The sequence below is a fragment of the Platalea leucorodia genome, assembly GCF_965183815.1.
Source record: "Platalea leucorodia genome assembly, chromosome: 1".
NCBI classification, from domain to species: domain Eukaryota; kingdom Metazoa; phylum Chordata; class Aves; order Pelecaniformes; family Threskiornithidae; genus Platalea; species Platalea leucorodia.
The window spans coordinates 24624539-24636714 of record NC_138823.1 but is presented as its reverse complement, the minus strand read 5'-3'; the positions used below and the strand labels follow the sequence as shown (position 1 = coordinate 24636714).

The window sequence follows — 12176 nt, the reverse complement described above, 5'->3', positions numbered from 1 at the left end:
GGGGCCGGCGCGGCGGGGCGGGCCGGGGCCGGGGCCGGGGGCGGTCCCGTCCCGTCGGGGCGGAGCGGCGCGGCCCCGAGCGCGGGTCTGTGCGCGCCGCGGGGTGGGCCGGCGGCGGCGGGCGGGCGGGGACAGCGCTCCACGCCACTCACCGCTGAAATGTGATGGACCGGGCAGGGGGCGGCTCAGACTCTCGCCGAGCCTCGCCGGGGTCGAAGGCGGGAGGCTGCGGGCGGGTGGCGGCGGTCTATGCCGGGGCGCCGGGACCGCCGCAGCCAGAGCTCCCAGCCGCCGCCCAGCCCTCTGCAACATGCCGGCCGCCGCCGGGCCCCGGCCCCGCTGAGCGCCCCCGCTGTGGATCTAATGTCTCGGTGAAGGTGCCGCGGCCGCCGCCTCGGCTTCGCCCCGGGAGGAGCAGCCGGCTGCGGTAGGTAAGTGGCTCCCCCGGCCCGCTGCCGTCGGCGGGAGCGGGGCGGCCGGGCCCCGGGGAGGGCAGCGTCCCCTCGGCGGGGAGCGCGGGGCCGCCGGCTTTACTTTCAGTTTGCAGCGGCGGCGTGGGGGTGCGGGTCTCCCCCGCACGCCGCGGGCGCGTTGGTGCGGGGCCGGGCGGCGGGGGGCTCCGGGAGCGCGCGGTCGGTGCCCTCCACGCGAAACCCCTGGCGGGGAGGCGCCGGTCGGTGCGTGGGCGCCGGGGCCGAGCCGCGGGTCGCGCCGGAGGAGTCCTCCCTCGCTCCGTGGAAGCGTACCTGGCTGCGCGGGCAGCGGCGGCCGCGGCTCCGGGTGGGGATGGCGGGGAGCGGAGGCGCCCCGGGGCCCGCCCGCTCCCCGGGAAGCACCGCGGGGCCTCGGGGCACGGCCCCGGCCCCGCCGCGGGAGGAGGGGGGCGCCGGCCGGGCCGGCAGCAGGCGGGCGGGCAGGCAGGTAGAGAGGGGCGTGCTGCCGAGGCACCGGGCTTTAACTTCACGAAGCGCTGTGAATGGCAGGGGAGAAGGAAGTGCCAAGGTCTAAGTAACATCCGTTTTTGGTTGACTTTCCCCCCCCGCACCTTGAGTGGCCTCAAAATCACGCACGAAAGCGCGTTCTGGTCGTTTTTGGTACGTTTTAATAAAGTCACCTCCGAGCACAAATAGTAATCGATGTACCGTGCTTCAGGCAACGGCGTAGCTTTTAAAGTTTTTACGTTAAAATACGGATTTCGTGTTCGGAATAGTTTTTCGGACTTGGTTCTTTGAGGCGAAAACGAGCGCCCTGCAACGACACCCCCACACGTAGCCGCAAAACGCGGCCGTGAAGGACGAAGCTCTGCCCTGCAGAAATCCTGTACCTACCTCGGTCGTAGCTCGTAGCCGGTGGCTGGGAAAGGCAGCCGCAGCGAGCCGGGATGGAGGCAGGAGCCGCGGCAGCAGCCAGCGAAAAGCGATTTTATTGCCTCCGTGTCGGTTCCTGGCGGAAAGCGAATAGGAACTCCCGCTACGACATCTTTAAAAATAAGTCTCTATATATAACCACCCCCCCCAAAAAAAAAAAAAAAAAGTCGCCATATATAATAGGTCGTATCGATAACACTGTCCCCGGTCTCGATACAATCACAAACGAGAAAAACTGGGCAGCAGCGGAGGAAATCCGGGAGAGCCACGATTCGAGGAAAACGAAAACAGGGGTGGGCAGCGCTGCACTTCACACCCGACCTCGTTGCCGCACTTTTTTCCCGGAGGGCCAGTTCGGTGCGGTGCCGCAGACGGGGAGGAGAGGTATTTTAGGAAAAACATCCAAAAGTCCCTTTCCCCCCGGCGGCTGCCCGGTGCCGGCGGAGCGGCCCAAAGCCTGGGGCCGCGGTGCGGGCTGCGGCGCGGCGGCGGCCCGGAGGGGCCGGGAGCGGAGCGCGGGCTCTGCGCTCCGAGTTTCCTTTATTTGTGGTGGTGTTTTCGGGGGTTTGGGTTAGGATTTTTTTGGGGGGAGAGTGTCCTGTTTATTTTGGAAACCACGCGTTGCCGGTCCCTCCAAATCCCAAATCCCAGGAGGTGCTGGGGCACCCTCGGCCCTACCTCTTGTTTGCAGGCCCGGAGAGACCCCGGCGCTTGCTTTCGCCGCTTTTCTGGGTCGTAGAAGCCGCTTGGCTGCTGGAAGTGAAGCCTCCCCGAAAACAAAATAAGGAGAGGGCAGGGGCTTGCCCCCCGCGCCGGTGCCCCCCTGCCCCGCCGGAGGGGAGCGTCTCCCCGGGGGCGCCGAGGGGTCCCCCCGGGCGGCGGGAGAAGCGGGGCCCGGCGGTTTCGGTTGAATGGGCTGAGCGAAACCCTCTGACAGTCACACACCGCGCATTAGCTCACGGCCCCGCCGCTCCGGCGGAGCTCCCGGCCGGGGGACGGCGGAGGGGGTGCGGGGGGCTCGGCCGGACGGCTCCGTCCCGCCGGGGCTGCGCTCGCCCTTCCCGGCCCTGCGGGACGGAGGGAGCCGGCTGCGGGGCAGCGCCGTGCCGGGCTGCGGGGCAGCCCTCGGGGGGCCGGGAGGCCTCCGGGCCGGCCGCTTTCCTCGCCGCCGATGGGAGCGCCCGGGCCCGGGCGGGCTGCGTGGGGCGGCCCCGGCCATCTGGAAGGGATCTCAGCGCAAAGTGGATTTATTTAGGACCTGCGGCGCGGGGGGCTGGGAAGGAGGTGTGCATGCGGGGCAGGAGCTCCTTTTCTCTCCCTCGGTTATCTTGATAAATGAGTTGTTGTTGAAGGAAGAAAAATAAGCACCCGAGCTGGGATAAACGCGGGGTCTACTCCCCCCCCCCCCCCCCCCCCCGCCGCCGCCCCCCGGGCCTGCCTCGGCTCTCCGTCAGCACCCTGCTCCTTCCCGGGGAGGCCCCAGCCAGGAGGGGTCGGGGTCGGGGCCTCCGCGCCCGCGGGGGGCCGGGCGGAGGGTGGGAGCGACGCCGGGGGCCAGCTCGGCGCGGGGGGCAGGAGGGAGGCGGCCCCGGGGGTCCCCGGGCTGGGCGCTGCGGCGGGACGGCGGCGGGCAGCGGAGCGGCCCCGGCCCCGGCCCCGGCTCCGTTCCGGGTGCATTTTTCCACGATTCGTTTAATTTGAATCTGCGGCGCCTTCGGTTGGCTCGGCGCTGGGTTTTCTCCTTTATATTTTAATTCGCGGTGGGTGTTTCTGGGAGGGATATTTTTAATTTTTTTTTTTACGCTGTAGCTTCTCCGGTCGAAGCGATCGCACCGGTGGCCCGGTGGCGGCCGCCGGCCCCGGCGGAGGACGGGAGCCGGGGCTGCGGCGGGGCGCTGGGGCCGCGGCAAGGCAGCGCGGCGGAGCCGTGCCGGGCCCTCCCCGGCTCCGCCGCTGCGCTCGCCTCGGTGAGGGGAACCGCGCTGCTCTCAGTAAAACTCTCCTTCCCCTCCTTTTTCCCTCTTTCTTCCTAGGATTTTTTCCCCCGTCTCGAAAGCCCAGCAGAGGCACCCGCTGCACCGCCGGCCTGCGCCCGCCCCGGGAAGATGGGAAGCAAGGCTCTGCCGGCCCCCATCCCGCTGCACCCGTCCCTGCAACTCACCAACTACTCCTTCCTCCAGGCTGTGAACACCTTCCCCGCAGCTGTGGACCAGTTGCAAGGTCTGTATGGACTCAGCGCCGTGCAAACCATGCACATGAACCACTGGACATTGGGCTACCCCAATGTGCATGAAATCACCCGCTCCACCATCACGGAGATGGCCGCCGCCCAGGGCTTGGTGGACTCCCGCTTCCCTTTCCCCGCGCTCCCCTTCGCCACGCACCTCTTCCACCCCAAGCAAGGGGCCATCGCCCACGTCCTCCCAGCCTTGCACAAGGACAGGCCCCGCTTTGACTTTGCCAACCTGGCCGTGGCCGCCACGCAGGAGGACCCCCCCAAGGTGGGGGAGCTCGCCAAGCTGAGCCCCGGACTGGCGTCGCCCCTGTCGGGCATCAGCAAGCTGTCCCCGGACAGAAAGCCCTCCCGCGGCCGCCTGCCCTCCAAGACGAAAAAGGAGTTCATCTGCAAGTTCTGCGGCAGGCACTTCACCAAGTCCTACAACCTCCTCATCCACGAGCGGACCCACACGGACGAGCGGCCCTACACCTGCGACATCTGCCACAAGGCTTTCCGGAGGCAGGACCACCTGCGGGACCACCGGTGAGGGACCACCGCGCCCGGGGCCGGGCTGGGGGGAGCCGGGGGGCGGGGGGGAGGCTGAGCCGCTCCGGGAGCCCGGGGCCGGGCCGGGAAGGCAGCGGGAGAAATCCCCGCTCCCACTCCGCGGCCGCGGAGGGGTCAGGGCAGCCAAAACCTGCGCTCTGCCTGCGACGGGCACCCGCGCTGGGGGGCCGGGGTGAAGCCCCGGGGCTGTTGTGCTCCTGAAGGGCGACCCTGGGGGTGCGGGGAGGAGGACGGGGCGCAGGTGGGCGCTCCCCGGCCGGCCCCCCACCACCTCCGCACCCCGCGGCCGGTGCCGAGCGGCGCCCGCAGAGGATCCGCGCTGCCTTGGGGCGAGAGCGGGCTCGGGTCCCGCCGGCGGAGCAGATGCTGTCCCGATCTGTCACCAGAGAGGGCAATCACGCCTCCATACGAATTACTGCAAATGTTTTGCACCGACAGAGGAGTTTAATAATGAACAGAATTATACGGGAGGGGGAAAATGAAGCGGGGGGGGGGCGGGTTTGGGGGAGCGGGGCCCGGGGGCGGGTGGGCCCCGCGCTGCCGGCAGCGCCGCTCACCCCTCGGGTTGCCTTCCAGGTACATCCATTCCAAAGAGAAACCCTTCAAGTGCCAGGAGTGCGGGAAGGGCTTCTGCCAGTCCAGGACCCTGGCGGTCCACAAAACCCTACACATGCAGGTGAGCCCGGCGCTCCCCGGCCTCCTCCGTGCGTCTGCCGCCGGCGGGGACCCGGCCCGGCTCGGGTCGGGGGCGGCGGCTGCCGGGGCGACGGGGCTCCGGTGCGGAGGGGAGCGAGGGGGCTCCGGCACTTGAGGGCTCCGTGCTTCCCCGGGGGAATGGAAGCGGCCGGCGGTTCCCTCCGCGGCCGCGGGAGACCCGCGTAAAAACGGCGGCCGCGGGAGACGGGTTAAAGCCGGCGGGGAGGCGGTCGGCGGCGGGGAGCGAGCCCCGGGTTTGGTTTTGTCCACGCCGCCGCTTCGAGGCGTTTTTCGTTGAGGGCTCCGGCCCTGCCTCGGCGGCGGCAGGCGCGGGGCGGCGGGGGAGCCCGGCGGCGCGGGGCGGCGCGGAGCGGCGCGGAGCGGCGCGGAGCAGCGCGGAGCTCCCTGCCCGGCCGCCGGGACCGCCGCGGTGCCGGGCGGGCAGCGGGAGCCCCGGAGCGGGAGGCCGGCGCGGCGGCTGCTTTTCCCTGCGCCCGGGGCGCGAAATGTCACGACTCGAGAACGATAAAATAACCCTTTTGGGGCAGGACAGGGTGAGTCGGCGGTGTGCCGCCCGCCCGGGGCTGCGCTCCTTCGTGTCCAACCCCGATATTTCAAGTTGTGCGTTGCGATTACAAAAAGTGCAGTAATACGTTAAACCAGGTAGTTTGTGAAGGATTAATCCTTTGCTTGCTTCAAATCTGAACAGGAATCTCCACACAAATGCCCCACATGTGGAAGAACCTTTAATCAAAGAAGTAATCTGAAAACTCACCTTCTTACCCATACAGACATCAAGCCCTACAACTGCGAGCAGTGCGGCAAAGTGTTCAGGCGAAACTGTGATCTACGGCGGCACAGTCTAACTCACACCCCGCGGCAGGACTTCTAGAGCAGCCAGGGACCCGCGCCCGCTCCGGCGGCTCCAACTTGCCCATTTTACTCAAGGACTGTGTTGTAGGAACTCACAGACACGCACACACACCCGCGGAGGCACAACACGCAGACTCGGGGCCAAGCTTTTCCTACCACACGTCTGCGAAACTCCTTTAGAGAGTGCGGACTGCAGGATCGGGCCCCTCTCCAACCCACAGCCAGGCGTAAAGCTCATCTTGTAGATACTCGCGGCTCATTTTAGAGCTCTGTACAGAATGTGGTTTTCTTCGTTCGTTTGTTTCGTACCGTCGTGTCAGATGCACATCGATAACAAATCGGGGAGGCAAAGTATCTCTTAAAAGTGTATTTCAAAATAAATCTTTTTTTTTTTTCCAAATACCTCCTGCCTTGTTGTATTATTCTCTGAACATTTGGGCTTTTTTTTCCTGCTGTGTCAATGCAATGGTAAAGCATATTGAATAAATTTCCTAGCCGGGTAATTTTACTGTCACAACAATTCTGGTGATCGCTTTTGTTTGGCCTGTTTCACTGTCGCTGTTGTGTTATCTATTGTTAAGTAAAATGAAAGTGCCGTATTTGAGAGTTTATAGCTCTATTACTTAATAGTATGAATGTCTAAATATTAACTTCTGTACTTTATTTTCCCGAACGAAATTTTTTTTTTTTTTTTTTAAAGAAGAGAAAGAAAGAAATACTTGCAAATAAACAGATCTTAGGAAATAATGCATAGAGCCGTTCTTACGCCAAAGCGGCTTATTAGTAACTTATTTGCAATCAGCCCGTGTATTGTAAAAGTCATCCCTCTCGCGGAGATTGCAGCAGGCAGCCTCCTGCCCGTAGACTTTGGCCACGGGCAATTCACCCGCGTAGACAGGGACTTTATCCTGCAGAAGACGATTCTTTCCCGACAGCTCTGGAAGCAAACAGCGAGGCGCAAATACCGCCCCCCGCCCCGGGGCTCATCCGCGGGTCCCTCGCAGGGCAGAGCCCGCCCCCCCCCAGCCTCCATCCGCGCCGCTCCGCGCCCGCGGGAGCCGCCCGCTGCCGAGCGCGGGTCGCGGCCGGGGGGCGCGGAGGGGCGCCGAGGAGAGGGGCTGCTCCCCCCTCCCAGGGGACCCTCGGCCCCCGCGGGCGCCCCCCCTTCGCTCCCCTTCCCTCACCGCCCCTGTAAGCCCCCAGCCGCCCCCCGCCTCAACGCCCGAGTATGCAGGTAGCAGGGTGGTGGCATGGACACCCGACCTCCCCGCCCTTGTCACCCCTCACTGGTGGTTCTGGTCCCCTCCGGGAAGGCCTGGTGCCAGCGCTGAGCCATTTTCCCTGCTATGTTGCAGGGTGACTTGGATGTGCAACCCGTCTTCTGCCACCCCACTGCTCTCGTCACTCCCAGCACCCTCCCTGCAGTGTCTTGGGTAGTTCGGGGCCCCAAAAGTTGTTCTTTTCCAGGCTGGGGACACCCGTCCTGCCCTACTCCTCTCTCAAACAAAGGACCAGGTTAGAATGGCAGGGAGAAAACTGCCCCCCCCAGCTCATGGAGCCTTGTCTGGGGGGGAATGATCCCGCTGCCCCCAGCTCAGCGGGGAGGGCTGCACTGCTGGCCCCCACCTAGGAGGGTGCCGGGGCTCCGGGGTGGTCTGTCCACGGTCCCACCAGGCCTACGGGGAGCAGATGCTGACAGGACTTGGGTGGCTGTGGTGTCCCCATCCCCGACCCTCCTTGGTCCTGCAGCAAAGAACCGTGCTGCCTGAGCCCTGTTAATGAATAGTGAGTCAAAACCAGCAGCGCCTGGGCTGCAGCCGGGCCGTAAGCGCAGAAAGGGCTGCATTACTGCCTGCGGCTACTTGTCATCGCCGTCTGCTGCCTCTGCAGAGGGCCACTGTGCCCACCCAGGGGCAGGGACCCCCAAGGCAGCCCTGCTCTGCCCCAGGCCAAGGCAGCCAGGTGAGTTACCACTGAGGCAGCAGGCATGGCAGTCTCAAGCTTGGCCAAAATTTCTTAGGCAGTCAAGGCCTATCTATCTGCTCCTGTCCAGCAAAATGGGGAGGGAATACAAAGTTTCTGCAGACAGAAATATTGGTCTGCTGGCTGAAGAGCGGCCTCCCTAGTTAAAGTTTATTTAAGGGCCATCTGCTCTCCTCTTCACTCCCCAAGATGTGCACCCCTTCCCTCGCCAGGGTGCTGCACCCCTGGGACAGCCTTCCTCCTGTGCTGGCAGCCCCCGTCCTCCCTCCAAACTACTCTGCTCCTCTCCAAACCTCTCCCCATGGACATCTCTCACTCCCTCTCTGTGGACATCTTCCCAATATCTGATTTCTTCTTGTCTGACTGATTTTTCTATTCCTAGTGCATTCTGTTCTCCCAGTACACTATTTCTTCTACGTTTCTCTACGCTTATTGTTCTCCGAGTTCCTGTCCCCAGGCCCTTTTGCGTCCCCAAGTACGCATGGTGAGGCTGGGATAACTCCGTTTGAGTAAACACCCCTGTCAGGATACATATGGGCTTAGTCCGCTCCTCCTAGGCCAAGTTCTATGTGCAGTTTGTTTGGAAAGAACTTAATCAGATGAACGGTATCAAAGGATTAAATTAAAATGATTGCATATAGCTACGGTTTTATTTAATTGGTTGGGGTTGCGTGTTTAATAATCTTTCCCCTGAGCAGACACAGACTGTAAATTTATCTTCTGAGGATTTCAAAAGTTCAGTGGCCAGAACAAAGCCCAAATTGCTGAAGAGGAGCAGTGACAAGTATCTCTAACTGTTGGTCCCTGGACTGGTTTTTAAATTTAAACCAGTAGCTATCATCTTAAAATGTCAGAGGATGAGTTAGTATTTCTCCTTAACAGCAATACACTTGCCTATGGCACTGACATGCTCCATTTGCTTTTTAAAAGATCACATCTCCCTGGGAAATTTCAGAGACAGCTATAAAGAACATGTTAAAATACACATACGATTTGTTCGTATTAGACCTGTTGGGAACAGAAAGACGTTCTGTAAAGCTATCTCTGGCGCAGGGCTAGGGTTTTTATAGCCATAAAGTGCCATCCTGACTTTCACAGTGCAAACACTAAACACACTAATATCGCCCTGACTGCTGTGTGTCTGTGTGAAGTATCTTCCTTCCCTCTGGAGCTCAGTCCCAGCACACAGCACGCAGCTCCGCGCTTCCACAGTTTCCTGGAGCTTCCCAACCCACCTGCCTCCCGCTTCCCTGTGCTCCTCTCTCTCTCATTGCCCTCTTTTTTTGCTGCTCTGCCTGCCCTGGCACCATGCGTTCTGCACCTTTTGCTGTGTTTCAGGCAGCAGCTGCAGTGGGGTAGCAGGGAGAAGGACTAGCTGTGCTGCATACCAGGGAGAAAAACCAGTAGATAACAAGATATGCTCTGGCCATAATCTCCATTTTTGGGGGCAAATCAGATTGAAAAAATCAAAGTCCTTTAGGTTGCATCCAAAAACTGAGCTCTTTGTACATTAATTGCTGAAATGGATGCTGTCTGCAGCTGATGGCAGAGCAGCTCAGCCCAACTATGTGTGCATAAGGCTTTTCTATGAGGTCAGGTATTACATAGCAACAGCACGCCATGCTATTCCAGACCAGCTTTTCTGGCAAAGCCCAGCTTTGTACCAGTCCCACCTCAGAAGCAGGCACAGCCCAGATCTAAATGGGAAACAGCACAGCAGCAACCCAGGAACGTGGCACGGCCGTGTCTGGCTGGGGCTAAGGGCTGGTGCTGAGGGTCCCACTATTTGAATAAATCCAAGCCATTTGAGTAAAACATGTGAAAATCCGTTATTTATTGAACTTCCCACACACACATACCCCTTTCCTTTTTCCTCTTCCTTTCTCCTTGCTGCTCTACTTCTGGATGTTTGCTTCAGGAGCTGCTTCTCTCGCCCCAGCCTCCTGTGCTACACCCTGCCTCCTGCCAAGTCTCCCCTCCATCTCCTTCCCTACTTTTTTCCTCCTGTTTCTTTTGTGCCTTCCCATGTCTCACCCTGTCTTTCAACCTCTCTTTTCCTTAGCAAATTCCCTCACTCAGACTTTTTGGTTCCCTCTTTTTGAACCATCCCAGCTTCCACTTGTTGCCTTGGTCTGTCCTGTATCCACCAGCCCATACAAGCTCCCCTCTCTTCACCAGCCCAGACCTCGTTTTCCCTGCCTGGTACTTCTCACCGGGATTGGTGGTGTAGGTGGCTGGCAGCAGCCCTGCTGCTCGGGGTGGGAGTGCAGTGGGCAACAGCACTGCAGCCCCCCGACTTCGTGGCCCTCATGGAGGTCAAGAGGAGCCAATGGTTTGAGGGGAATGAAAAAAGCAATGTACTGGCCCCAAAATTTCAAGACTGAGTTTGCAGTTAGTCAGCTAAGCTGGGCTGGTGGCTCAGAGCCTCTAATCGCTCCATGCTCCTGATATCGTAACTGCATACTCCTTTATGTGTGGAAGAGTGACTTTATTTACCAAGCTACATTACACAAGGATTTAGGCGTATGTTGCTTTTGTATTAATATTGTACTATGTTTCCAGTTTATCTTTCCCTCCTCACAGCATCTCTTTTCCTCCCTAATTACAGAAGCTTTCATTAGTTCTTTTTCCTACTTATAATGGTGTAATTATGGCAAAAATAGCATAGCTACTAGCCAAAATGTTTGGGTTTTTTTTTTTTTTAAGTTATTAAAGAGAGGAGTACTTACATTTAAAAATATTTATTTACATTCAAAATAAAGGCATCACATCTGTATAAAACATTCATTTTAATCTCTGTTTTCAGAAATCCAGATGCAGATGTTTGTGAAACTTTTCCTTCTAGTCTATCAAACAAGAGATGCAAAAATATTTATGCCGAGAACACTAAACATCTTTTCTAAATCTGCAGCACTAAGGCAATGCAAAGTGTAGGCTGCTTCCCCTCCTCCGAGCCTCCCTCGCGAGCCTGAGCACCCTTTCCCTGGCGCGACTTTCAAATACTGCCCAGGAATTTATGCTAAGCGGAGTGGGACCCCGAAAGCATTTACAGTGCGGTGGCCTTGCACCTTCATCCCCATGCAGCTGAGCCAGAGCCATGCACGGCTGCCTTCCCCAGGAAAGCTTCTTCCTCCGTCAGCACCAGGGCAAAACTTTGCAGTGCCGACTGACTTTAAACACTTATTTAAAAATCTACAGATACAGAAAACCCTGAGCTCAGCCTGAAGGGAGTGGTCTGTGCAGCAGGGCCCTGCCAGCATGGCTGTACCAGGGGGAGTGCAAACAAGCTGTGTCCCCAGCTGACACACAGGCAGGGGTACAGACGGCCTCGGCGGAGACCCCGCATGCTGTGCTGGGAGAGGCGCTGGCCCCAGGGGATGGACAGACATCTCCTCTCAGACTTGGCCGTGCTGGTTGAAGGCGGCATCTCTGCCAGCTGCAGGCTACTGCTAGCCCCAGCACCCGGGCCTGGTGGCTGTCACGGGGCTGGTTTGGATTTTGCGAGCTGGGGGAGCACTCCCACAAGCCGTCCTGCTGGTGACTCCATCGAGGCCGCAGCAGAACGGGGTCGAGGAGGGCACTGGGTAGTACCTGGGCTGCTCGGGAGCAACCGAGCGAATCTCCAGGCTGTCGGGGTCCATCTGCCATTGCCCTCCTCCCGGCAGGAGAAGGGGAGCAGCAGGACTTCTGCTTCCCTGAAATTCTCGTACGATCCAGAGAGTGGCTCCATCGCCTCACAGGGCTGAGGGCCGTGGCTGGGAGACTACAAACCCCCACTCTTTCGGCTTTTCCTCTGTGCAGAAATCCCCCAGACTTCTGGCTTTGCAATGAGCAAACTTCACCTTCCCTGTGCAGATCAGCAAGAAACCTGCCGGTGCGGGCGGCGCCGGTGGTGCCTTGCCGCAGGCAGCGCTGCGAGACTCCCACTCCTCTGGCAGCACCTTGACCCGCGACTCCCTCGCTGCATGCTCACGAGGGATCTCGTACGCACTAGGGCATTTTGGAGACCCATTCGTTCCTCTGGGGGAAGGACACTGATTGATTGATTGATTGCTTTTCTTTTATTTTTTTTTCAAGCATAAGAGGAAGTAAAACCTTTTTTTCCTTGGAGATTATTTACAAGGCATTGTCTCTGATATTGCCAGCTGACATCCTTTGGCGTCACTAGCACTCAGTGCACTGAAGATGCCTCAAGGTGTGTCAGTTGTGCTTCACGTCAGTGTGCCTTGATGTATCTCTTTGGCTGGGATTGAAAGGTACAGTTTCTAAATCTCCTGGTGACCCATTTTGCATGGATCACTGGTGTGCTAGAATGTAGCTGCTCCTTCCCATCGTGTTAATGCAAGTTTGCCCACGTTGAAAGCAGCCTGTGCTCCAGGTGCCACACTGAGCACATGGGGAGAGCTTGCGCTTGAGCCTCTGCATGAAACGGGCACGGCTGCTACGGGCTTGATATCTTCTGCACAAGTTAT

At 59.8% G+C, this 12176-nt stretch overlaps 1 protein-coding gene across 2 annotated transcripts; it reads left to right on the top strand.

The window, feature by feature from the left end:
- The first annotated feature begins 359 nt into the window (after window positions 1-359).
- Window positions 360-6058, top strand: OSR2 (odd-skipped related transciption factor 2). 2 transcript variants are annotated; one of them, XM_082321668.1, is made up of 4 exons: window positions 360-431; window positions 3401-4128; window positions 4729-4828; window positions 5640-6058. In XM_082321668.1, exons 2-4 carry the CDS (start codon window positions 3473-3475, stop codon window positions 5712-5714), a joined length of 831 nt encoding a protein of 276 aa, XP_082177794.1. In that variant the 5' UTR covers window positions 360-431; window positions 3401-3472; the 3' UTR covers window positions 5715-6058. The 2 variants fall into 2 exon arrangements, with proteins under 2 accessions (XP_082177794.1, XP_082177793.1); XM_082321667.1 differs by having other exon boundaries at window positions 5558-6058.
- The last annotated feature ends 6118 nt before the right edge of the window (window positions 6059-12176 follow it).